Source organism: Volvox carteri (genome assembly GCF_000143455.1).
Source record: "Volvox carteri f. nagariensis unplaced genomic scaffold VOLCAscaffold_3, whole genome shotgun sequence".
Classification (NCBI taxonomy): Eukaryota; Viridiplantae; Chlorophyta; class Chlorophyceae; order Chlamydomonadales; family Volvocaceae; genus Volvox; species Volvox carteri.
Genome location: NW_003307546.1, coordinates 1,218,708 through 1,244,947, shown reverse-complemented (window position 1 = coordinate 1,244,947; position 26,240 = coordinate 1,218,708). Strand labels below are relative to the sequence as shown.

Genomic DNA, 26,240 nt, shown 5'->3' with positions numbered 1-26,240 from the left:
CCCAGGTGCAAGTCTGTAACTTTCATCTATTTTGTTCGAGCGAGACCCTTTTAAGGTAGAGGATGAAAGCACGTGAACATATAGGTCACTCTTGGCTAGGATAGTCCCCTTGGCGTTCACTATTTTAGTTCTGTCCTATTAGAAAATATATGCCTGCCTTCTCAAGCAACGGTGTTTTAGTAAAGCTGCTGTGGTTATGATTGGATAAATGTCCAGAGTTTAACCGGCCCCAGCGCACTCATAGGAGTCGCTATTAAACGCGGGCAAGCCAAGTTTTCTTCAGCTTGAAAGCAGACTCAACCCTACAGGGCTTCTCCAGGCCAAGACAGCGCCACCTGGGGCGCAGCCGTCGCCATGGCAGATTTGGAGGATGAGTACTTGGGCCAGGTTGGTCCTTTGAAGCATCAGGAGCATCAAGTACTTGGGGCTCTGACGCGCTGGTGGGATTCCGCCTGACAGGAGGATGGTGCACCCTACATTGACACGAAAGACCTGAACCGGGAGCTTTTCGGTAAGGTATTGCGCATGTTGTGCCATGCAGATCTGCTATTTCTATGATGGGCAACCTTAATACAGGGACAACGCACTCCTTGTCTGGGTTTCGCTCCGACCCTTGTTACACATCCACTTACTGTCCTGGCTGGGTCGTTGGGTTGGCATATTGCTCTGGGCTGGCACACGCACGGTGTGCTTCTGGGGATCCGTGTTTCTGGGTTTGAGCCGTGCCGTGCCTGCATGGAAGCACCCCGCTAGGGGGGCCCGCCCAAATCTATCAAAATTGTCCCGGCTGGATTCCGGCCCCAAACGCTTCTTGTTTCATGGGGGGTAATGGTCTTGTAGGCGAAGAAAGCGACGATGAGCAAGTACCTCAGGGCGATGGCCGTGATGCTCCTTACGAGCAACCGGTACTCGAAGACGACATTGGTGACGCAGAGGCGGAACTTGAAGACGAGATTAGCAGTGAGGATCCTGAAGCCCGGCGCGGAGCGAGCAAGAAGAGCAGCAAGGCGGCATCGGGAGGCAGTGCAGCACGGAAAAAGCGGGAGGTGGTAGGTTAGCCTTGGCCATGGGGGACCACTGAAGGGGCCTCGTTGTTGTTACAGGGTGGTACAGCTTCACCAGTGGCCTCCTTCCCGAGGCAATTCCGTGCTCTCCCCTGTTAGAGGGGCACCCTAATCCATTCACCCCATCCAACTTCAGGGTGATCTCTTTGGGTTCGGCAACTCACCACCAGCATCCAACCAAATCTAGCGGATCAACGGCGCCTCAACTTAGTTCCTGGTCAGCTCGCAAGTTGATTTTATCTCGTCTTACACCGTCCACAAGATGGGGGGCCACCTCCCATTTCATCACCCCTCACACACCCGAGGGGTCGGCAGGCGGATTTGAACCCGGACACTCCGGGAGCAAAAGTCTGGCGTTAACCTTGTGTATGTGTGCATGGTATGCTGGGCGCCCCGTGCCCGTTTCTAAAGGGAGGCGCGGCACGGCCCCACTGTTCGGAGCTGGTGATCTTGTCTAGGGTCTTCCTGACCTCTCCTGTTATGCATATGATAGCATTACGGTAGCGTTCGAAGTGTGCATGGTATAGTACTCAGCTAGACCGCCTGCGATTGGGCCTGATTGCCGGTATCTTTCCTCCCGTGTGCGCTCCATATTGCCCTTTTGCATAACTATATGCATTAAAGGGAAGCAAGGATGACAAGCCTAAGAAGAAGCGGCAGCGCACTGACGGGGACAAGCCCGACAGAGCCAAGCTCGGCGCCCGGGGTGACAAGGGCGACAAGGCTCGGCAGCGCTCGCGACGATCGGCGGGTGATGCTGGAACCCGGGATGGAGGTATAGCGGGGGCAGACGGCCACAGCGGACCCGTGGCAGCAGGCGATAAGTCCGGCATCCTAGACGAGGAGTTGTCCGAGGAGATGAAGGAGCACGACGCGGATAGGGCGTTTATCGATGATGAGGGTGAGCGCAGTGCAGCCTGGGGAAATGGTGCACGTGCGCCGTCGTCAGGCTCACGGGCCCGGCAATGTCACTTTGAGCGCATCACTTCGCGATTCCGTTGGAAGGCGATCTGCCCCGCCTTCGCAATTATAAGGCTCAGCTTGTTCCTGAAAGCCCGGCAACGCTAACGAACAATGAGGATTGTTTGGGGCTTTTCGCTGCACGGCTAGGGCCTCTTGGTCCGTGACAACCAACGTCAACCTTTGCCCGCCACACCTCCGGGGTTGCCGCAGGCGTGGAGCATGTCCCAAGTGACGACGAAGAGGGCCTCCAGGTGCCTGCGGAAGAGGCGGAGGAGGCGCTGGATGCGGAGGAGGACCATCCGTTCAAGCGCAAGCGAAAGAAGGAGCAGACGGGGAACGTGGAGGTGAGGTGCGGCCGTGGCTCTGGGCGAAGCAGAGCCAAGGGGCAGTTGAGGCCGAATCCTGAGCAAACCTGACCAATTATTTGCGAAGTGCAGCTGTTTCTCCACACCAACACAGGTTGCATTCCTGGGAAGTACTCCGGTACGCTGAGTTGCCCGTATGACTACCCCATCGTCGTGGGATCCACAGCTCGCACCCGGCCCCTGCAATTGTCGGGAAGCCGGTGCAAAACATACTTGTCATCTTCATCCCCATTCTCGGGTCCTCTTTTCCGCCCTAGACATACTTCACTTCCCTGACTAACCTCGCAGTTGGAGATCAAGGACATGCTCGGCAAGATGGAGGCTGCCATGGAGCACGACTTTGAGACGGTGGCTCGCAACGCAGGAGTGGAGCTCAAGAAGGATGCTTCCGACAACCTGGTGACTGACGCAGAGGGGCATTACGTAGTGGCACGCAAGGGCCCGCCGCCAACTTCGAAGAGCCCTGCCATCAGCAAGCTCAAGTTGCTGCCGGTGAGATCCTGGGCGGCGGCCGACTGCTGGGCCTGGAACTATGGTAGTATGCGGATTAGCTGTGCAAGCTAGGTTCGGGTTTCGCAGAAAGCCTGTCGAAGAATGCACAGGAAAAGAACCCGTCGTGGAAGAGATGCGCTACCTCTAAGCTAGATCCACGCTGAGGATTGATGTGAGGCGGCAGCCGAAAAAACAGCTGCACCGTGGGATGAACGAATTGCAGGCGGATATCTTTCGCAGTTCCGGTGGCGGTGTGTTGGTCCGGCATGAACCCGAGTTCCTCATTAGCTTGGTCTTCCCTGCAGAAGAAGAGATCTTAGAAGAGATCATCCGCGTGTTAAGATCCACCGCCCCCCACCCCGTTTGCCATGCCTTCAGGAGCTAGAGATGTTTTTGGCGCAACGTAAGTACCATGAGAGCTTCCTGCAACAAGGTGGACTGGGCGTGCTCAAGGGCTGGCTAGAGCCCTACCATGATGGTACATTGCCGAACGTACGCGTACGTACGGCGGTGCTCAAAGGGCTGCAGGTGCGGCAGCGATGACATGGTGTCGACGGAGCAAGGCATCCTTAAGAGGGGTTGTAGCTTGTTTTGGAAGCTGTGGTGTTAGACGGCAACACGGACAAAATTGGCGGCCGCTTATTACTCGGCACAGATTTGCTTTACTTGTTAGCAAGCCTGCATGCCAATATACCGCGAAGGCACGTGCTCATCGGCCACGCCATGGTTGGGGGCCAGCGCGAATAAGCTCCTTATAGGGCACGCCTGCGAATCTCACGTACATGTGCATCCCCTCATCTGTTGTCTCATCGGCGACAACCTTCGCCTGCAGCCTCAGAGTCAGTTATACCCGGTCCAATCTTTACCCCTCCTGTCACTCCTCCCGTGCTCAAGACCCTGCCTATTGATACGAGCCACGAAGACCACAAGGAGATGCTCCGAAAGTCACAGTTGGGCAAGAATGTCATGTTCCTCTTCAAATGTAATGAGGAGACGGGTGAGAACCGCCGCATAGCCAAGGAGCTCGTCCACCGCTGGAGTCGGCCCATCTTTTACGACCAGGAGGCGGAGGAGGTGCGTGAGCAGCTGGGTTTGGTATGTGCGGTTAGGAACATTGTACCCTTGATATATGGTGCTGGGTCTGAGTACCCTATCACCGTTGATAACGCCTTGTATCCAACCATCATTATTACTTTAGTTTGCACAAAAGCCCCGTGGGCTGTCCTGAGATGTTTTGCCTCATCCTCGCGACAGGCCAAGAAGCGCCTGCACCAGCAGCAGCTGCTCGAGGCCCGGAGGATGGAGCTAGAGAAACGAAGAGACGGTATGCAAGAGACGGGCGCGGCTGCCGCCGTACGCAACAAGGCAATGCGCATCCATGCACTCATCCCCAAGGTGAGGAGTAGAAGAATCTTCACCCGGCTGAGCTGGAGACGCGCACGTATGAAGCGTGTCAGGCGCTGGCTTATTGCGGTCCCTAACCAAATATTGGCCACTTTATGTGAGCGCGTGACTCAGGTCCCCGCTGGGGTTGCGCCACGGGATGCAGGAGCCCGCGCTGAATGAGGGGCGTGCAATACGGAATTTTGTCATCACGGTGCTCTCGGATATCGTGTCGAATTACTCCGCATCCCAATCCTTCCTGTTCTTAATATCCGTGTGTTCAACAATCTCCCGGATTCCCGCAGTCGCTGGATTAGGTTTCGATTCCCCTTGACCCTCGGCTCTTGCTGCACTTGGCAGGCCTCCAAGCTGGACTACGTCAACAACCCGGGGGCCGCTAAGGACTTCAACGAATCGGAGGTAGTCGCGGCCGCGGCGGCGGGCCCCAAGGCCAAACAGGCGGACGCACTAACGAAGCGGCTGCGGGAGCAGCAAAAGAAGCTGAGAGATGGAAGCGCACGGGCCATGAAGCCGAGTGTGGAGGGTCGCAATATTGTCCTTATGAAATAATAGCTTGCAGGAGCGTGCCGAAGGCAAGGTCGCTGGTAAAAGTTCAAAGGATTTGCAGGCACACAATAGCCGCGGGCGGTTAGAACCAGGACAGCGATTGATGCTTTCCGAGGGTTTGCAGGTCGTTGTTAGGTTGCTGGATGCCGCTCTCACTACTCATGTAGCGGGCTTCAGCTCATCTGCTCGAAACGATACCCCTCATCGCTTGGCTTTCACCCGATTGTGGTATGGACCGATGGCTGCTATCCCGGACGGCAAGTGCAGAGCGCTGTTGCATTGAGCTGCCAGATGGAGGGGTCGTTGTATCGTTGGCGGTGCTGCAGCTAAGATAGTTTTCGGGGAGAGAACACATGGTGTCGCTGTCTTGGGTCCTTGCTGTGGCGCTGCACGGGCGCTGCAGCCTTCGTTGCAGATTTGGGGTGTGTCGTCGCGCCAGGTGGCCAAGGCAAGGAATCATCCCTGGCATTGTTAGGAGCACATTTGTTAATGTCCCCCGTGTAGCCTTTCAGATTTTTGTGTTCACGTCGAGGAGGGATTGGCGAGAGGGCCATGAGCTGTGGAGGATCGGCTATCGTAAGCACGTGTTGGATGTATTCGCACTAGTAGATGCATCCCAGTGTGTTATCAACATGTATGGTATGAGTTTGTTGCACCTTCCTAGGTCGCACAACTTCATCGGGTGTAACGCGTCTCCACATTCCAGTAGTGTTGGCATGGTCGATTACCTCCGCGCCCTGCGGGACGCTGCCCTTCGTACTCATTAGAGCCAAGTCAGCGTATCCATATGTCAATCCTGCCATGTCCATGTCCATGTCCTCGCGCATGTTCGTTAATCCACGCTCCTCATCGGCCGTTCGTGTTTAATGTTAAATAATCCTGTGTCCCCTATTGCCTCTGCTGATACAGTGAGTCCAGTTACGATGTAGGGTAAGCGACGCAACCGCACACGACACCTTAGGAACCGAAGGTAACTTGGGTACGAAGGCTGATGTGATCACTGTGTCAACTTCTGCTTGGTGCACTTAGCATCTTTGCCAAGGAGGCAACGGCTTTCTGAGCGTTTACATGCAGCACGTCTTGTACAGCGTGTTTTAGACATCTCCGTAAATAGTAATTGCATCGGTCGTTCAGTGCAGGCTTTCTGAGCGATTACATGCAGCACGTCTTGTACAGCGTGTTTTAGACATCTCCGTAAATAGTAATTGCATCGGTCGTTCAGTGCAGATCCATGAACGCGAAGAGAAGAGCCGACTGAGTATGCCAGCCCACGACAAATGGATTAATGGCCATGTTCCCCGCGCTCCCCTGCTGTCGAGTATGCCAGCTGCACACACAAGGACACGGAACTGTTCCCCTTGAGAGACCGGAAGATTGGACCAGAAAGCCTTTGGTATCGCGATCGTATACATTAATAGATGCTGATCAATAAAAATGCATCCTGCTGCAGAAGACCCCGATAACCGAAAGTATTAGTGATTGCATGGCATCAGCACCTGCATTGTGTGACCTCATACACCATGGTTAACTACACGGGTGATTACGCCCAGGTGGGCACACCCATCACTGATTCTGGCACAGCTACAATCACACAGATATGGCCAACCCGGCCCGTGCCGCAAACAATGCATAGCTAGGGCCCACGTGCACGGGCCATCCCCAGGAAAGAAAGAAGTTCACGCAGATCGCTTTTGGTTTCGGCGTGTCTCCGATATACGACTCCTGGATTGAGCGTAGATAATGCTCCCAATTAAACCAAGGAGCAGGAGCACTGAAGGCCGCCGTGATAAGAGTAAAGCCTGATCGATTAGTAGTTCTACGAGGTACAGAATGCCGTGGGTGGGCAGTTCAAATTCACAGTAGGAGCGTGCAATGCGCGTGGGCTTATGGACTGAGGACAGCAGCCGACAGAGCCTGCCCCCGATGCGTCTGTCGGTTTCTCGGATATTAATTTGCCAGTATGTATGACCGGCGCCTCAGCAGCTCTAACCACAGACGTGTGTCCCTTGATAGGCCCTAGCACACATGGCTGGACTCTACAGTTTTCGGTTACCTCACCGGTCACCAGGTCTGTGAATCAGAACACATTTTGGCAGAAGGCGAATCCCAATAGAAACCATTATCAATTCCTTATTCACTGCACAACTATGTTAGTCCAGGCGTTATTACGGAACTGACGTCCCTTCCAATTCCGCTTTAACTTCCAAGCAGTACACCGCATATGTCACATACCTGGGAGGCGGTCATTGCACGTACAACTTATATGAAGCGCAGTAAAAGCTTAATATGCGTAAGCGCTAAAGAGCTCGAGGATAACTTGTACGGGCTCTGCAACCTCAGGTCGACTTGAGACGAAACTTGTTCTGTTCAAAAGCTGGAATAATGTAAATTGATTGCTACTAGCGGTTTGTGCAACAAGTTATGCTGGCAGAAGAGTTTTGACTAGGTCTGATATGTTGCCTGACCTGAGCAGCCTGAGCCGGGAGGAGGCTGCGCTGATAACAGACGTTTTATCACAGCTTAGCATTGGAAACGCAGCGGCAACGTCAATTGCCCCGCAGGTAGAGTTGATGGCAACCATAGAAGTTCTTTCCATGGCGACCGTCTGAAGCCACCCCAAAACTGCGCAGAGTACACCGTCCCATGGATCCATACCGGATGCTGCGTTGGCGGAGCTGGACTTGGCGGCATGGGTGGGTGTTAGCCCAAACGGTATCAGCCTGGCGCTTCATAGGACATAGAAACCTACCGTGCCCTTCTTTGCAGACCATTGAGCAGGAGCTCCGGGGCCTCCACGGGCAGCAACCACAAGCTCCCCAACCTGAGCTCTTTCCACACGAGCCGTACAGGCACACAAATCCGCACTTCCAAGGTATTGGCGTGGGTATGGCAGCCTGTTGCCATCTTTCCCTCCGTTAAGAAGATGCGTGTATGTATTCTTTTCTGGTTGCAGGCTCCTCTGGGGTCCACGATGCGTGTCCACCTGATGTTTTCAATGGCGCTCCACAAACGCCCCAGAACCCGTACGGAGCTGAAGCAAGTTACGGCCGGTGGCCTCACCCAGCAGGAAACCAGGCTGAGCCATCCGCTGCTGACCTGCCCCTGACGTCAAGCGTCGATTCCAACAAGCCGCTACCCGCTCTTGAGGCATCCCAACAGCCCCATCGTTTTGACACGTCTGCACGTGCTTTGACACTGACCTCCATAGGTGCCGGTCCTGGTGCCGATGGCATACTATTGCGACAGCGGCAGCAGGATTCAGCCGCGGTGAAGCTTCTGGAAGGGCAAGTCTCAACAAATTCCTCCTCCTCGCCGCTGACGGCACAGCAGCCGGTGTCCCTATTAAAGGAAATGCGGGAGCGGCTGCGGCAGCAACAGTCCCAGCAACAGGCTTTTGATGGTGCACCGGATGTTGACACCAGTCGCGCATCCAGCGTGAATGGTAGTGTAGCCTATGGTATGGGCCCGAAGGCGTCTGCTGCAGGACAGATTGGTAAGGCGGTCGTTGAGGTTTCATACAGACGTACAGCCGCTGATCAGGCTTTCTCATTGGTGGTGCCTGCATGACAGTGTCGTCTGCATGTCCATGCGGGCTTCATGTCCAGGTTCTATAGCTCCAGTCTCGCGTTTGACCCTCAAATGTTCGATCGCAGAGCACGCCTCGCGCGGAGGAGCAGTGTCTGCTGGCGGGGGCTCCCCATCTAGCGTAGCGGCAGGTCGTAAAGCACGGCCGCTTCCATCGACGCCAAGTGCAATAGCGAAGGCGTTCACCATGCTGAACGCGCGGACGAGCATAGAACGCTACGGCCCAGAGCCCGGGCTGGTTGAAGCTCATGCTTCGACGCCCACCAAGCCGGTTGTTAAGGTGCCTGAGCCTGAAAGGTCCGTGCGCCTGCAGCAGCTGTACGAGCGGACGGCAGAATGGCGCCGGCGTTGCGAGGAGCGGTACGCGAAAGTGCGGCATGATAGGGAGGCATCGGAGCTGGAGGGCTGCACATTTACACCAATGGTTTCCACTGCCTCGCATTTGATAGTGCAGGTATGTTAAATGGAAATGAAGCATCGCTTTTGCGGCTCGTTATGGATGGGTTGTGGCTTCACTTCGTCCCTCATGCTGTCTGGACACTTATGTAAGCACTTGCAGCACGTCCATCGGCCATGCTACACCATTGGCTGCCGCTTGCAAGCGAGTGTGTTACGGAGAGCTGTAGAAAGCGGGTCACACACACCGTTCTGTGGGTTGCCGCAGGGAAAGTCTACGTCGGAGGCTTACTTGGAAGTTTTTAAGGGCGGCACTCCAACAAAACACATCCCAGCGCCAGACACCCGGCCAAGCGCCAGCACCACGACGTCTTCGCGCACCACTCCCTTACGGTCCGCTGGGGGCATTAGGTCGCCAATCAGGACAAACACGCCAACTGGCAGCAGAACATGGATAAGCGGCAACGCGGCAAGTGTGGCTGGCTCTGCCCAAGCGGACGGGAGCGCCGGCAGCGTGAGCGGTGAAAGGGGCTCCGTGAGCCCGCCCAGGCCAGTTGTGAACGGCGCTGAGGTCGGGGAGCGGCTATACCAGCATGCTTTGGAGCAACGCGCTCGCCAGGAGGCGCGGATCTTCCAGCAGCTTCTGGAAGAGGAACGACAACGCCGGTTCATGGCGTCAGTGCAAAGCGTTTCTCCAAGAGTGTACAATCCACCTGAGCCATCTTCCTCGCGCCATTTGCCAACTGGAATGGAGGAGTGCACATTCCATCCCAGGTGAGCTGGGTTCTCAGGTGTATGTTGTATCCAGCTGACCCGCGAGAGTAAAGATTCAGGTATGTGGTATACGCCAGGGCGACCATATTATAAAGTGCCGTCAGGTACTAAACGCTATCAGGATTAGTGACATAACTGTGTAGCTTGACATCTTTCGTGAAAGGAGTACTCTGCGTGTGCGGAGGAGGTCCGTGTCGGTATTTGCTTCCTGATGGACATGCGCCACCACCTGCTACACGAAGCAAATTTAATGTCTATAGGTTTTCAAAGTCTTGGACCGGAAGCTTGCTTAGCTGTTCTACCTGCTAGTGGGACCGGCATTACATAGCCCGGATCCCGCGTGGTCTTGGGTAATGAGTACGAGGGATAAATGCATCCCGCCTTTGCGTTATGCAAGAACAATAACGTCGTTCCACTCCAATCGTATCGCATGGCACTGGCGCCCCCTAAAACGGCCTCCAGGACGCGTTTTCGTTTGCTGTCCAGTCGGCCTGTCGACGACAACAATGGCCTCCGTCATCGTTTCGATGACGACCGTGACGGCAAAGACAAAACCCAAACCTCGTCCTGGCGCAATACATATGCCCCGGACGCTAAACCTGATTCCCTCCGCAGCGCGGCTCCTGGCTCCAACCGCCGCCCCAAGTCGGCACCACATATGCGCGGTGTGGCAGGCCGCTCCAACAGCTTGTTCAACATCTACGCCCCATCCGGATTTCCTGCCACCTTGGGCCGCGGCCCCGCGTCCATGAACTTCAATCTCAGCCCGGATTTGGACTGGGAGGAGTTCCTAGCTCGCCAGGATCGCTTCTTGGTGACGCGCGAGCAAAAGATTGCACTGTTGGAACAGGTATACGATGCTATGTGCATCCACATGCACACTTCCTATGCGGATGCCAACTAGACCAGTCTCATCGATCGGATGAGAACGTCATTGCACAGTGGAGACGTGTTATTTTCCCTGGACATCTTGCACTGATTTAGATGCCTACACAGTGATTCCTCTGGCTTTACAGCTGCTGTCGGTCCCTGTCGCGCCTATTTCCATTCCCGCAGTCTGGTTCTGCTAGGCCTCGTATGAGCGTTGGCAGCAAGAAACTGCTAAAGGAGCGCGCATTGCGGCGAAGCACAGTGGGCTCAGAGGGCTCCGCGGACGTTCAGGGTGAGGCGAGCACCCGCAACAGTAACTCGTCCCCGACTGAGGGCAAACGGGTGAAGACCATCATGGAGATGTATAAGGAATGTACGTTCCAACCACAGGTGAGATAAGACGAAGAGCGGATCTTACATCAGGCGCGTCATAAGATTTCATGCACGGGTGTGTGGGGGTTTCGCCAGTTCTACCGTAGGAGAGAAAGCGGAATGCGCAGCGCGGATCTTGGGGCCAGCTTGTTCCATTTTGTGCAGCAAGTGTGTGCACTTGGGTTGGTGCTCAGCGGTCTCCGTAAGGGCAAGGGCTGACGCAAGGGTCCGGTATCATTCAAAATGCTTGGGCCCTTCACAAATGCCGTACTTGTCGTAGGGTTTGCGGAACCGGGTCGTTGAGTTCATGCTGTATGCCTCCTAACGCTGTGCTTCCAAATATAGATCACGCGAAGGGCATCACTGCTTCCCGGCCGGCAACTTGAAGATTTCGTGGATGGGGGCCGAGCACGCCATGAAGAATGGAGACAACAGCAGCAGGCAGTTAAGGAGATGCGCGAAGCTGAGGAACTCACCTTCAGGCCATCATTATCCACCAAGGACGCATACCCCCACGTAAGTGAGCTGACAAATCTCCGCGCTTTTTGTGAAGGCGTCGCCATGGTATCAACCCTGCTAGCATAAGGAACTTTTCTGCATGTGCCTATCCACAAGATTACAGAATGGTCCCATGGGGCCCAGTAGAAGTGAGGTTCTTGATGATGACACTTATTGGGCAGCCAGGCGTGTTTGGCGACAGCCACGGACCTGTAGGCATGCCTGTAGAAGCTTCTGTCAATCTCAGCTACAGGTCGAAACGAAATGTTGTCGTTGGCTTATCCTGAACTAACGCCCCTGCCATTGTGCTTTGCAGGTTCGGCCGCGCATCAGCTTGAAAAACCCTGAGGCCTACCTAGCCCTGGTGGCGGATAAGCGCAAGCAGCGGGAAGCACAGCGCGCCGACCTGGAGAGCGAGCGACAGGCGCGGGAGATGCAGCAATGCACCTTTAAGCCACGCACAACGCCTCTACCGTCCTATCTAATCCGCCGTCTCCAGGAGCAGCACCTGGAACAGCTTCGGGCAGATCAGTCCGTGATTGGCGGTGAGAGCAGCGGCGACCTTGGAGATGCTGATAGCGGTGTCAGGGACGGCAACTACTTGGATACGGAGCACGAAGCACCGATTGAATTTCGGCACTCGATGGGCGTAAGTGGCGCCGCTGCATCGGACCAGGTGTGTGCGGGACAAGGGTTTGCATCCTGATTGGCAGGACAGTAACGTAAGCAGGTGCATGCAAGCACGCTCTTCGCCATTTGCAAGGGCCATTTGTCCGCAGGTCGTTCGGTTAAAAGTTGCTATGTCGTGTCACGAATCTAGCCTCGCCGGTCTCGTCAAATGCTAACGTTACGGTCCCCTGCCTGTCTCGCCCCTGCCTAAAGTAACAGCACACCTTCAAGTTATGCATCCGACGACGCGACCTAAGTTACGCGATTGCTGTGTGACCCCTGGGCCCAACCGGTTTTGCAGGCCACGGACGTGCAAGATTCGAAGGCGAAGGCCTTCCGAGATGCATATCAGCGAGCCCTTAATTATGCGACCAGTCATGGCAAATCAGCTGCTTGAGGCTTGAGAGAACCCCCTGAGCTTTGGAAAAGAGCTTCGAAATGTCAATGCATGCATGAGGCGTCCTGAAACTTTTTTCGCGTCCAGTTGCACGCAGGTTGCATTGCCCATCTTGTGGGCCAGTCTCACGGCATTGTAAAAACATATTCTTACAGTTTAATGCAATTTTCATGAGGAGTAATTGTTCATGTTTCACAAGTTGTTTGGCTTTGTGGAGCGACACAGGTGTTGTCCCTGGTCACGACGGTCGAGCTTCTTTTTGTTGGCTGCTCACTACTTCACATGTAAACGTAAATACCAATTTAGATAAGAGCTTTGAAGTGCGTAACACATTACCGGTTTGTAAGCCTTCATCTTGAGCGGCGCCTTCAACGGCTCTCTCCAGACATGGGAATTGCTGCTGGGAGAGCTTAGTTACCTCATGCACACTACCCGAGCCTACGAGGTAGGCTTGGCTTCAGTGGTGTGCCTCGAAAGGCCCGGAGTAGTCAAAACGGGCGTGGCAAAGTATGATAGCAGAATTAAGCTGTAACCTTATTTTACAGCTTGGCCTTCACATCTTCATTACCACCGTCGCTTTGCGCTCGACAACTAAGGGGAGGCTTCTCTACGCAGGATGGAGCGGGACTCTTCACACGGGAGTCTTCAAAAAGAAGCTGGGACAACCATCACAGGCGTGTAATACTGCGTAGACGACTCGTATGTGTACTCCTCTCCTGACCAGCGACTTTTGGGTCCTCACAGGTCGTAATAGGCTCTTGGTGTCAATACCTGGCGACGCGGGCCCGTCCGGGAATGTCTGTGAGACGCCTTTGGATTTCCAGACACCATCCTTTGAGCAGATGGGGTTTGGTTCACTGAGCACCCAGGCGAACGCCCAAGCCAACCAGTCTGCAAATGATGTTCTGTCACCATTTGGTACGCTCGCATTATGGTTTACATGCTTTGCTTGTATATTCAAAGCAGTTGCGACTATCTGGGTTGGTTGTCTTTCCAGCCACATGGCCATGCCACATGCAGCCCTTTGGTGTGGCGCTGGTGCAGGTAACGGATTATCTGACTTGGACCTGTTAATCTCACCGCTCCTTGCAAACGGCAATGTTGCGGGCTTCAGTGGTGATGGAGCAGTTCAAGGCGGGCCAAACTGCCAGGCGGGAGGCACGGCAGTGGCAGCGGCTAATGCTGGAGCAGCTTCGGGAGCAACACTGTTTCAGCAGCAGCAACAGCAGCAGCAATCCCAACTGCCCCATTTGCCCGGTGGCGCAGGGCAAGGTGCAGGCAGCAGCACCAACCATGCTGGTGGTCTAAGCACGGGTGCTCCAGGTGCCGGAGTACAGCAGGCAGCTGTTGGGGCAGGTGGGCATATGCGATAACGCGTGAGGTTATTTTGGCTGAGGGTGCCGGATGTTTTTTCGTGCTATGCTATTTAACAGTCCTCAGCTCTGCCACGCATGCTGTCCAACCCAATGGAGCAGATATGACCTTACGCTCTGGTTTTACATTCTAGGAAACGGAGAGGGAGGTGACGCCGCTGCGGCACGTAAGGCTATGGGGCCACCTTCAACAATTTCCGCTCAGATGCAGCAGAAGCTTGGGATTTCGCATGGGGGTGGTGCTGGAGCCTCTGGAGGAACAACCCCAAGTGGTGATGGCGATAAACGCAGCGGCCGTGCTGGTGCACTTCCGAGGCCTCCACCACTTACAATACCTGCGGATGTCCCGGTAAGGCGGCTAAGCTGATAAACGTGAAATGATGCATTGAAACGAGCGAACCAACGTCCTCACCCCTTTATAATTTATTAACGTCCTCACATCTTTATAATTTGAAACGTCCTCAACCCTTTATAATTTACTTATCTGGGCCAAAGTTAAAACCGGACGGCTCTTGCCGCACAGTGGACGCCTGCCGGTTGCGTAACCATGTACAGCCAGACACTTTCCTGACTGCATTCATCCTGGGCTTTCCTTTTGTCCTTGACTGCAGTCGAGCCTTATCACAGGCATCAACACCGGCACGGGTTTCTCTCCGCTTCCGAGCATACTCAATTCGCCGTTTATTGAGGGGCTCATGTCAGCTTCGCCCAATGCGCAGCTCGCTGCAATGTTTGCGCAGCTGGCTCAAAGCACCCGGGGCGGCCAGACGCCGGCATTGTTAGACGCACTGACGCCAGGGACCGCGAGCGGATGGCCTGACTCCACCAGGTCCGGAGGCGGCACATTGCGCCAGCTGCTGGACCTCCACGATATGGGCGGCTTAGGGCTGGGGGAAGGGGACCTTGATGAAGGGGCGCTGGCAGATGCGCTGCTCGGCAAAGGTTTTCTGGAAGCCTTGCCCAGCGCGCGAGGGGTGCCCCACGCGGGCGGTAGCGGTGGTGCGGGTGCACAGCCGGGTGTTGGTCGTGAAATGCCAAATGCATTGGCTGACGATTGCGACATCGCTGGTGGGAGCGGAAACGGAACAGGAGGGGGCGAGCTGTCTGCAGAACAGCTGGCAAGCCTAGGCCTTCAGTCGCCCTCAGCTCTAGGCGTGAACGGGAACGGCAGCGTTCTGTACAAGGGCGTGCACTATGACAAGGAGCAGAATACTTGGCAAGTCGTGGTGTTCGACGGCTCTCGCTACACGGTTGTGGGCGAGTATACCAATGAGCTGGAGGCATTGGTGGCGAACGAGCTTCTGTCACCTGCGCAGCCTATGCCTGGTAACATAAACACTTTGCTTGCTGGCGGCAGCTCTGACACGGATGGGCAAGGGAGCGGCGGGTTAGTGGAGAATGCTCTGGATACGGCCCCACCGTTGGAAAGCAGTGGGCCGAATGGTGTCGCTAACCTCGACGCCGGAGGGCAGGCTGCTGCTGCACCATCGGTCTCAGGCAGCCGCACACCGAACCTAAGCGACTATCTGAATCGTCTAACAAACAACAGCTCAATGATGGGCGGGCCTGCGCTTAGTCCCACAGCAGGCCTCTCACCCCTCTTCTCTGCCCTGTCACCCGCGGGTGGCGGTGGCTTTACAGCCCTCCTACTCCCCACGCCGCGTGACCATGCCAGCGCTGGCGTCGGTGCGCACCTCTTGCCATCGCCAACGGCGCTCGGGCGCAGCGGCAACCTAAACAGCATGTCAGCAGCGGCCACCGGTACCGGGAGCGGAGTAGGACCTGGCCAGGCAGTGCCAACCAGCGTCTTCAGAGGCGTCGTGTACCGGAAAGAGCAGCGAAGATGGGCTGCAGTCTTGGAAGACGGCAGCAGTGACGACCAATGGCTCGGGTTATTCGACAGCGAACTCGAGGCAGCGCGCGTGTATGATGCTGAAGCTTTCCGGCGATATGGCTCAAAGGCTGAGCTCAACTTCCCTAGCGGCTCAGGCAACAGCCCATCCCCGACAGCCCCCCTTGGTCCGGGCGGCGTCATGGACGTTGCTACAGCTGAGGCTGGCTTTGCAGCTCTCCATCAACATGGCGCGCTTGGGCTAGGGTTGGGCACGAGCCTCGGGACGGATGCGTCGTATGATGATGAAGAGGAGGATGACGACGACAGCGAGTCCGGGGGTATGCGGCCAATGTCTGGCGCAGGCGGATTCGGACGGGGCCGTGGCCGTGGGCGCGGAAGGGGCAGAGGGCGGGGTCGGGGGAGAGGCAGGGGAAGAAGTCGTTCTGGGGGTGGGGCAGATGACGACGATGAGGATTTCGTCCTTGGCAACGCCAGCAGTCGGGCGGAAGGGCCAGGAACAGGACGAGGCCGCGGCCGTGGCCGCGGTCGTGGCGCGGCGCTCCCACCAGCAGCCCTGCCCATCGTTCCTGCCCCGGAAATCATCGGCCCCGACGGAAAGCGCGAAAGCGTGTACCGTGGCGTTGTGTGGGATGATAAGCAGAACCAGTGGCGAGCTCAGATTGCGGAGAATGGAGTGACGACTGTCCTCGGGCATTTCGCTACACAGGAGGATGCAGCACGGGCGTTCGATACGGCGGTCCTTCGAAGTGGCAATAAGGAGCTGCTCAATTTCCCACTTCTTGCCAAGTAGGTCGTAGGAATATTGGTGTCTGCACTTGCAGGCGACGTGCTCAGGTGTCCGGGTATTGATGGCCGCGTGTCGTCCCTGGGCAGTGCAATGCTCTCGGCTGGGCAGTCCTTAACACTGGCATCAGTTGGTTACTAGCCAAACGTCGCTTTGCATGATATGATAAGGAGCCGTGCTGTGGCATGAGCTGTTACTTGCCCTCGACGCTTCCCGACAGGCCCGCCACAAATCCTCACCCCGGCCCGAAAGCACGTGGCCCTCGCGCACCTGGCACACGGGTGACCTCCCAGTACAAGGGCGTGTCATGGAACAGTGCATGCTCAAAGTGGGTTGCGGTGCTTTGGGATCGAGAGCTCAAACGGGCCCGGCATATTGGCAGCTACGAAAGCGAAGAGGATGCGGCGCGTGCATACGACAAGGAGGCCCTTCGGATGCTTGGGCCCGAAGCGGGCTTGAACTTCCGGGAGAGTAAGTTTCGCCAGGTCTCGGGGTTGCGTACAGAGCGCGAAGTTTTGGGGATGTGAGCCGCAGCACAGGGTTGGGGTATCGGTGAACCTGGTGGCGTGGAATTGATTGGCAAAGACTTGAAGGGGCTTGGGAAGACACATTCTCGCATCCTAGGTGCGTCCCTACGCCGGAGCTTCCAAACGGCGCGTCCTCCTTCCCGTAGGTGCTGCGGATTACCTGGCCGAGATTGGTGCCGACGGTGTGCCGGAAGGCACCCACAACTGCAATAAAGGCTCCAGCCAGTACCGCGGGGTCAGTTGGCACGAGCGGAGCCAGCGGTGGGAGGTCCGCGTTTGGGGCGGCGGCAAGCAGCATTTCATCGGTAAGCAATGCTTTTACCGTAGTGAGGGTGCTACACCTTGAGTTAGGTCCTCATGCGCGTACGAGCTGGCGGCCCAAGGGCCAAGACAAAGTTAGGCCAGCGGAACAGTTGACAGAAATACATACCAAAAAACCAACCCTTGAGTAGGATTACGCCGTGGTAGCAATACTGTCCTGCCAGTCTCCTTGGTATTGCGCCGATCTCCAGGAGACTACTGGTGTGGGGCAGAGTCAGGATAGAATGTGCCTTGGTGAAGCGCGGAACATATGATGCTGTAATGGCTAGCATCCATTAAATGGGACCTCCATGTACCTTTTCTATGTGTGAATGGTATGTTCTGCAGGCTCCTTCACAGAGGAAGTGGAGGCAGCTCGTGCTTATGACCGGGCGGTTTTGCGCCTGCGGGGCCAGGACGCACGGAGTCGCAGCCGCATGAATTTCCCATTGTCCGATTACAACCTGGACGAGCTGGGCGTCGCAGGGGATCCCTCGGTCTTCCTGGGCCTCGCTGTTGGCATGCGATCCACGCCTGAGCCGCGGGGCAGGAAACCCGGCCGCCGGAAGTGAGTGGGAGATATGCAACTTGCACTTGTGTGCGTGGTGGCTGAGGGTGCATTTGCTGCTTTCCTAAGTTGCTCATCACAGACATCTTGAGGACCAACAGGGGAGATAGTATACTCATCATTGTGCCTTTAGCCAAGAGCTTGCGCCCGATTTCTTTATGTCTGTTCAAGTAGCCTCGCCGTACTGTTGCCTTGTCGCGCATCCAATGGGGGAAATAAAGGGTTTCTTGTTGCCAAGTCACTGGCAACGACTTGGCAGAAGTACACAGTTAGTAAAGAGTGAACCAAAAAATGAGCCCGGCCCCTGCCATGGCCGGTATTGCACATCAAACGCCTGCTTTTTTGATTCCAGAATGCTTATGTACCGACCAAACAGACGGCCGCGGGGCGATGGCGATGACAGTGACAGCGAAGAGGAGCCTATGGTAATTCGTGGCCACCAAAATTATGGCGCCTTGGCTCAGGCGGCGCCTGCACCACCGCAGCAACACCAAGCAGCAACCAACAACGCTGCGCCCGGTGCTGCCGCCACAGCAAGCCGGGCCGCCCAGCAGCAGTTGACTGCTGTCCTGCAAGCTGCTCTGAAGCAGGGTAACCTGCAGCTACAGCTAGGCACCGGGCAAAATGCTTCCGTTGGGGCAGCATCTGCGGCCGCACCTGGTGGGCCCCAGGGCAGTGCAGAAGGTGATCCGCAGGCACGAGCGCTTGCCGCGCTAACTGCGGCAGCAGCAGCTGGCGGCCTGGTGGTGCCGCTGCCTGGCGTGCCTGGGGGTGCCGTTGTCCTGGGGATGCTTCCTCAGTTGGCAGCGGGCGCCACTGCTGGAAAGCAGACGCCACAGCTCAGTCTAGAGCTGCTAGCACGGCATGCCAGCGCTTTGATGACCAATAAGCAGCATGGCATGCAGGGCGCACCTGGATCAGCAGGCCCTCAGCCCAGTGTGTCTCACAATGTGCTAGATGCGCAGCAGGGAGTCGCGGAAGGGCAGCATCTGCCGGGTCTAGGCTGTAACGCGGGTGTGGGACTGGTGGGGGCATCGTCTTGTAGCGGTAGCCCGCTGGCGGCTCCGGTCCCTCACCAACAACAACAGCAAGAGGCGGCGCTGCGTGGAGGGGATCAGCTTCACCTGCAGGCACTGAACTCAGGCGCTCGCGTTGGCGTTGAGGAAGGGAAAGGCAGTGGCCTGGACGTGTACGGGCCTGCAGGAGCCTATTTGGGCGCACCTGCAACCCATGGAGCAGCAGCTGGCAACACCAGTGGAGCTTGGCAATCTGGAGGCCACATGGTCGGAGGGGCAAGCGGTTCCTTTTCAAATGTCGGCGCATCCGACGGTGCTGACCAAAGCTTACCATCGGATACTACCGGGGCTGGTGACAGCGACGCGCAAGGCCTGGTGTCACGAGCTGGTGCCTCACATAGTGCAAATACAGGCAGAGGCGGCCAACAGCAGCCCGGCCACTTCAACATGCACGAGCATGGGGACATTCGTCCGACTTCTTATGGGCATCACTCCCTAACGTCGGCTTCTGGCATTAATCCGGGTTCACCGGTCGGGACCCTCGCTTCACATCTGCCATCGTCAGGGCCGCAAGCTATTGAGCAGCAAGTGGATCACACGTTCAGCGCACCGAGCGGGGACCAAGCCTTCGCGGGGTCAGAGCATCGTACGATGCTGTATGGAGGCGCTCCCAGAAGGCGTGGGGACATATGGGCCGGCAGAGGAGCCTTCAGCGGACCTCCAGGGGACGACAATAGTGAGGATGATGCGGATGACGAGTCAGAAGATGACGACTCACCGGTCGCCAAGCGATATCGGTGGGATGGCGGCCCTGGTGTTCGAGGACACAATAGATATGGCCTCTGCACCGCTGACCGGGCGGCTCCTGGACCCCCTGGCATGGAGTCCACTTGTGATCTGGCCGTGCAAGGAGCGGATTGTTGTGGGCATTCGGGAGTCCCAGCAGCTGCCGGTGCAGGGTTGGGCGAGCAAGTAGGTCAAAACATTTGCCAGCGATGCAGTCCCATTCGCAACGCAATGCGGTCGTTACCAGCGCGACAGTGGCCAACGTGAATTCGACTTGCAGGGCCCCTATTGACTGGGGCCATTGACTGATGACTGAACACAACCTGTTGACGTGCGCTGTTGTAACATACAGCGCTGCCCTGTGGGAGGTTGTTTGTGCGGCCAGTCGTTGGGGAATTTGGGGTAGTACAGGCACGGCTGCTGGGAAAGGAACCCTGGAATTCCGTATATCATGGTGACGGGGTAGGATGCAGCCATATTGCCACGATGGATACGGGAAACCCATTGGTGGATACACCTAGTTGCGTAGGGGTCTACCTATGGCTCTTTGCATGTTTGGCTAGGTTCTTGGGCGTATACGGTTGCACAGCAGGCACCGTAATGGGTATGTCTGTGCTGCACCATGCTTGCGCGCCCGAGGCAAATGACTCAGCCTCGTGGCTAATACCTTACAATGGGGCACTGAAATATTGCGCGGCTAGAGGAACTGCAGGGGGTGCCCGGTCCCTAATTTGCTGCCTTCTGCTGGGTTCCAGAATTCCTTGCGACGCCGATAACAAGTTCATGCATCATCCCAACGTGCTCGTGACAGCTATACGGGGAGCGTTCATTGATGAGACATTAAACTCCGAGCCTTGACGGTACATGGGCGATGGCGGCGGTGACATAGGACGCGTTGCACTGTCACTACCAGGTGAAGACACATTTTCGAAAGTGCGTTACATTTGTTATTGTTTGACGGGTTGCAGGGCTGCTACCCATGCCACCATCATCATGACCCTGGCGAGGGGTATACGCGCTGCTGCTGCTGGTATACGCCATGCCATGCTGCGGGTGTAACAATCAGAACCTCTGCTTTCGCGGTTGGAAGTCCGATACAATACGGGTCTCCACCAGATGGAAACTGAACACAAACCATTCAACCCACTGCAGAAGATACCACAAAACAATGAAGGTAGCCAGCCACTGGATCCATGCAAACTTCAGCATTTCTATGGTTTGCGGCCTGTGTAATCAAAACATGATGGGTTGAGTCAGTGCTCCGTGAAAAAGCAATGAACATTTAGTGGAACAAAACAGGATGCAGACACAGGCCATAACCGGAGGCAAGATGCACACTGCTTCAGCCCCATTCCGGGTCACCCACCTGTAATAAATAATCTGATTGGCTGGTATTCGGATCCGCATCCGTAGCTCAAATCCTTTTCGTGTACCACCCTGTACGCAAAGGCCCGTGCACACAAGTCAACATCCAGGGTCTGCGGCCAGACTCCACGACGCGCAGGCAACGACGTCCTTACTGTCCAGACAGGGTAGTTGTTCGTGTACAAGGTGGTGTAGTTCCGACTCAAATAATTAGCCAGAATGCTCTGCAGCTCCAATTCCAGCGTGGGCTGTAGGAAGGCGGACTTAGTTAGCCAAAAATACGTCCCGCTGGTTATGCTTCAATAACCACATATACCTACCTGCACTGCCGTTTGGACGTTCGGCGCCGTCGAGTTTAAAATTGGCACGTTGTAAACCGAGTTAAACCGCCGGTCTCTAATCTGATTTTTTGCTTGTAGCACCAGCTGTGGAGTGGCGTATGGAAGGGGTCACATTATGTGCACACGTTTTCATTGTCGTATAGACCTTAGCATCGCAGCAAGCGCAATTACACACGGATGTCTCGTGAGCTCACCTCGCCGTCGGTGAACAGAGTGGAACCCTGAATGGACGAGCTGTGGGTCAAGTATGCCAGGCATGACATGTCCAACTGCAGACTCCCCTGTATTCCACGGTGCACGGCATATGATGGCCCTACTTGCTTTAGAACAATGTACGGGCATGCCATACACCTTTACGGTGGACCAAGAAGTTCAACTGCGAATTTTGTATTTGACCTAACAGCAAACCCGCCATAGCCATGAGCCATCCAAAACTGAATGCGCTCCTCTACAGCTTGCAATATGTTGTGATGCATACGCACCTTTTAGAAAAAAACCGTGGGGTTCCTGTTTGGTTGTCATGGCCAACACTGCGGCTAAATGTGACTATACAGAGCCAAAGGATCCGCAAGGGGAAGACTGACATGATTTGATATGCCAGATGACCATGGATATGGAAGTAGTGCACATGGCTGCACTGTTGCCCCAAGAAAACGTTGACCTGGGCGAACGCCACCCCGTAACAAATGCCACGTGACAGGCAAGACTTGAGAGTCGTCGTACAGTGCTAGGTACCTTGCCCTTCATGCTGCCTAATTCCCTGTACAAAGCTTACTGTTAACGAGTAATTGAATTGCAATAGCGCCTTGACGCTATGTATTGGAAAGTTGCTTGCAACTGATGCCCAAAAGTCAATGGTGTCTGGTTTGCCGTCATTGTTCAAATCTTCCTCTACAACCTGCAGTCCAATAGCCAGATTCCGTCAGCATCCGAGTCTGGCCACTGCACTTAATGCCCAGGTGCATGGTGTTGCTCACCTGGACGCTGGCGGGGGTGAAATTATTGGAAAAGACTGAGTTTGTTGTCTCTGATGTGCTCCACACCAGGACCTGCCCACTTTGTTGACCCTGCGGTGTACGAGAGTCGCCTTGAGCAAACCCCAGGTGCTCGGGCGGAACTTTTGCTTTAAGTCTCACCTCAAACACCAGCAGGGCATCCTGTGTATAGTGGACTGTTGCTTGCACGTTTGTGGGCTTAAGGCGGACCCAAGCGCCTCCCGTCGCGTACGCTATGACTGCCGCCAACACGATAGCCGCCAAATAGGCCACAACACGAAACCACATCGCTTCACCAATGAAGTTGCCATAATATCTCCTGCATAAGGGTTCTCTGTACACCTGCACCCAACACAGGGCTGACGTTTCCGTGCTTGGCCACCCCTGCCGCTGAACGTATCCCCTGGTCTTGACGTTTGCATTGCGGAGCCCACCTGCACCATGATGGACAGTAGTACCCTCCACCGGAAGGGCCGTTGGTGTTATCTAGCAACACGATTTGAGCCCGCTGCCTCTCAACAGCTTAGCCAGCAGGCATCGCTAAAGGTAAGAACTTATAGAGAATGATTTAAGCCTAGCTCTCTGTATGATATGGAGGTATCCTGGCGTTTAACTTGCGTGTATGTATCAAAATAGTTACTTTACACTTGAAAATGGACTTGGGCATGTCCAGCTCACAAGATGCTTGCGAATAACTGAAGCAGCCACAGAGAATTACAATGGTCAGCAGTAATACCTCTTGGTGCGTCATGGCATAGAGCTGTCGTGGGGCATTAAAATGTACGAGCGTACTGCGACATCTCCCAAGGACTTTTGCAGCCTAGTCTGCTGATAATTTTGTCAGTAAGGAAGGCCCGGAAAGTCGCGAAGGACTGGCAGGTCTAGCACTTTTTTAGGTGACTCTTTTGCAAAGTGATTTGTAGTGCGAAATATAGACATTTTGGAAGGCGACATGTGTTTCTAGTGAGCAGTTCTAGCCCAGCTCCCAGCTCCATCGAGCCAGGACTGCCTGCGGTTGCGGGTATGTCGGCCGAGGGCAAGGAGGCGGTGGCCGCAGCAGCGGCGACCCCATCACCTCAACCTGGCAAGGTAGTAAATTGAGTTTCCCTGCAGCTGTATCTTCAATCCTGGGTTTGACATCCGTTGCGGACAGCGGATGGAGAGCAAAATGAATCGTGATGCGGCTCATGTCTGCTGTGCAGGATGAGGGTTTGGTCGCAAAAAAGAGCGGTTGGGCGCAAGTACTCAAGCAGGAGCCAAAGTCCAGGGCTGGTGTGATGGACGCGAAGGAGGAAGTGGCCCCTATGGAAGGCACTATTGCGCAGGCGCCGCCGCACGGAGGCAGCAGCGATGGCAAGAAGGCTGAGTATATGTCTTCGCAAAGTGAGGTTGCTGCGCCGGCAGCTTCTAAGGAGTCGCAGCCTGCAGAGCCGGCTGCGAAAGTCGATTCCCAATCGGAGCTAACGAGCAAGGTGGCGGCTGCCGTTCCCACAAGTAGCGCTCAGGAGAGTGGAGAGAGGAGTTCTAACTCGTCATCTGACGATAAGGTGAAGGTAAGTTGCTGACTCTTGCCCTGAACCAGGCGAATATGCATGGCATTATAAAGTGCATGTTGTGTGGCCGGGTTCTTACGTCTCCATGTCTGTAAACCTGCTCACCACGCTGTATGATGCTTGGCTCGCATCGTCCCTTAACAGGACACTACGAGCAAGCCGGCCAGCAAGCCAGCTTGGAAAAAGGTGCGCGAAAATCCTCCACGCGATCCGCCTCTAATGCAAAGTATCTATGGTGTACCGTGCCTTAAATATATAGAGGGTTTAATGATCTCTCGACGCACTCAGATGGATTGTTCTTGCCCTTTCCTGACCTTGTGCAGCCTGTTCCGGAGCAGCAGGTTGCTCCCCTGAGCGATGTTGGTCAATCCGACTGGCCCACGCTAGGTGACGCGAAGCAACCTGTCAAGAAGAGGGATCGTCAAGAGGGTCAGGGTGCGACTGGCAGTGGGAGCGCTGCAGCCGCCACAGTGGGTAACCTCGTTGGAGTGCTGCATACATTTGCTTTAGGGTATGCACGGCATACCAATTACCCATTTTGGTGCCCCCTGGTTCTGGCTCGTAGGATGGTGTGAAGGAGAAGGAGTCCGGTGGAAATCCTGCGGGCAGAGGGAAGGGCAAGTCGGTTCGTCTTCCGGTGTCGGCGCTCCAGGATAGCCTGAACAGCAACAGTAGATCGGGTGAGAGTGCGGAGGAAGGCAGCCACAAGTCGGAAAAGGGTCAAGGTGTCAGCACAAGTGGTGTAGGCCATTCTTCGGGAGGCGGCGGAGGACGCGGGGTGAGCGGTGGACGCGGAGGCGGCCGTAGTGGTAACAACACAGCAGGGCGGGATGGGCGGCGGAGTAACTTCGCTTCAGAGGGCCAAGCGGACGCATCATCATCATGGACCCGCAAGTCGGATCTACCGACAACATCCGGTGCTGCAGACGGCAGCGGGGCGAGAGCAGAGGTCAGGCCCGGCGGGCGTGGGGTTGGTGAGGGCGGCCGCAGTGGAGAGGGGGGCCGCGTCGAGGGTGGCCGAGCCCGGGGGCGCGGTCGGGGCGGCAGCGGCGGACGTGGTGGTGCGGGCTCAAACGCAGTCTACCACAGCAGCAGCGCCAGCACGTCGCAAGCGCAGACTAACCCCAACACGATGGGGCCATACATCTCTGCACCCGTGCCGCCCACTGCGCAGCAGGCCCAATATAACTTTACTGGGTATTACGCGGGTGGAATGTTTTATCCCACTGCTCCATACGGCGCTGCTGGGCCTGCTGACAAGGCTCAAACGAAGCAGATGCTCACAGAGGCCGTGCGGAAGCAGATTGACTACTACTTCAGTGTTGATAACCTATGCAAGGATATCTTCCTCCGATCAAAGATGGATGACAATGGGTGGATCCCACTCGCGGTGGTCGCAAATTTCAACCGCGTGCGGATCCTTACGCTTGACTGGACCCTTATTGTTGACGCAATTGCCGACTCGCCTGTTGTGGAGGTTTCCAGCGACAGCACCATGCTTCGTGCAAGGGGAAATTGGGATCGATGGGTTTTGCCGCCTCAGCAGCGGGATCTATCGCACAATCCGGCTGCCATCAAGGCCGCCTCAGCCTCGGCCGCAGCGGGTACAGCTGGCGACGGAAACAGCCCATCGCCCAGCAAAGGGGACACCGGGGCTGATGGCAGCCCAGCAGTATCGGACAACAGCGAAGCAAAGCTCAGGGAGCAGCAGGTAGCAACAGGGGTGTTGGTGTCCGCAGCGGTGGACGGTTCCGTCTCGCCATCGTCCTTAGCTGCTGCAGCGGGGGGCAGCTCGCACGGGGGCGCAAATACAGTGACGACGCCGCAGCCCAAGCAATCCGCATCAGCGACGGCGGTGTTCACGACACCACGCACTCCTGCTGCGGCAACTGGCAAGGCCGCCGGCTCGAAGCAGGCCAAGGCTGACGCCGACGATGAAGACGAGGATTTGTTTGCAATGGACGAGGTGCGTGTCCTGATTGCTTCACTCCTTAGCATCTCGGAGCTGCTTGAAAGGAGGGGCAGTGGTCTATGGAGTGCAGGGAGCACAGGAATCCTTGGCGTGGATATCTAAAGCGCATGTGTATGGCACTGACGTCCAATAAGTTTCAACGGTCATGGAGCCCGTACGTTCAGATGGCAAGACATTGTCGATGTCACTCCCGCCCATTTGAGTAATGCATCTTAGCAGAGGCTTACCATCTGTTTTTGCAACTGGCTCTGATACAGGATGAGGACACAGCTGCGCAGCGCGAGGAGGAGGAGGATGTAGTCAATGCCATGAGCGATCGCGATGTTCTGGAGAAGCTGATCGTGGTCACTCCTTCGCACAAGATTGGCGGTGGCGGCGGCAACGCGGGAAAGCTCGACAACTCGTCGAGC

General features: G+C 55.9%; 4 protein-coding genes across 4 annotated transcripts; 3 read left to right on the top strand and 1 right to left on the bottom strand.

Annotated features, from left to right (window-relative positions):
• Nucleotides 1–354: 354 nt before the first annotated feature.
• On the top strand, nt 355–4,837 carry VOLCADRAFT_102997 (uncharacterized protein; the record flags this gene model as incomplete). The annotated part of the gene is made up of 10 exons (XM_002946525.1): nt 355–387; nt 460–511; nt 841–1,049; nt 1,689–1,965; nt 2,238–2,371; nt 2,681–2,884; nt 3,263–3,412; nt 3,779–3,958; nt 4,139–4,279; nt 4,628–4,837. 10 exons carry the CDS (start codon nt 355–357, stop codon nt 4,835–4,837), a joined length of 1,590 nt encoding a protein of 529 aa, XP_002946571.1.
• Nucleotides 4,838–7,101: 2,264 nt separating this feature from the next.
• VOLCADRAFT_102996 (pathogenesis-related genes transcriptional activator) lies at nt 7,102–19,894 on the top strand. The gene is made up of 18 exons (XM_002946524.1): nt 7,102–7,395; nt 7,465–7,527; nt 7,853–8,327; nt 8,488–8,716; nt 9,227–9,589; nt 10,205–10,439; nt 10,646–10,849; nt 11,177–11,347; nt 11,646–12,005; nt 13,416–13,439; nt 13,719–13,751; nt 13,974–14,117; nt 14,380–16,409; nt 16,628–16,878; nt 17,081–17,239; nt 17,583–17,802; nt 18,179–19,349; nt 19,384–19,894. Exons 1-18 carry the CDS (start codon nt 7,288–7,290, stop codon nt 19,792–19,794), a joined length of 6,651 nt encoding a protein of 2,216 aa, XP_002946570.1. The 5' UTR covers nt 7,102–7,287; the 3' UTR covers nt 19,795–19,894.
• Nucleotides 19,895–20,666: 772 nt separating this feature from the next.
• VOLCADRAFT_102995 (uncharacterized protein) lies at nt 20,667–22,995 on the bottom strand (the record flags this gene model as incomplete). The annotated part of the gene is made up of 8 exons (XM_002946358.1): nt 22,740–22,995; nt 22,447–22,647; nt 22,288–22,377; nt 22,086–22,208; nt 21,505–21,591; nt 21,290–21,394; nt 20,971–21,041; nt 20,667–20,829 (listed from the first exon to the last, which is right to left on the bottom strand). Exons 1-8 carry the CDS (start codon nt 22,746–22,748, stop codon nt 20,667–20,669), a joined length of 849 nt encoding a protein of 282 aa, XP_002946404.1. The 5' UTR covers nt 22,749–22,995.
• A 1,919-nt stretch (nt 22,996–24,914) lies between these two features.
• Nucleotides 24,915–25,392, top strand: VOLCADRAFT_79113 (uncharacterized protein; the record flags this gene model as incomplete). The annotated part of the gene is made up of 1 exon (XM_002946523.1): nt 24,915–25,392. A coding segment is annotated over exon 1 (402 nt), but the record flags the coding sequence as incomplete, so codon positions are not given.
• Between the last annotated feature and the right edge of the window lie 848 nt (nt 25,393–26,240).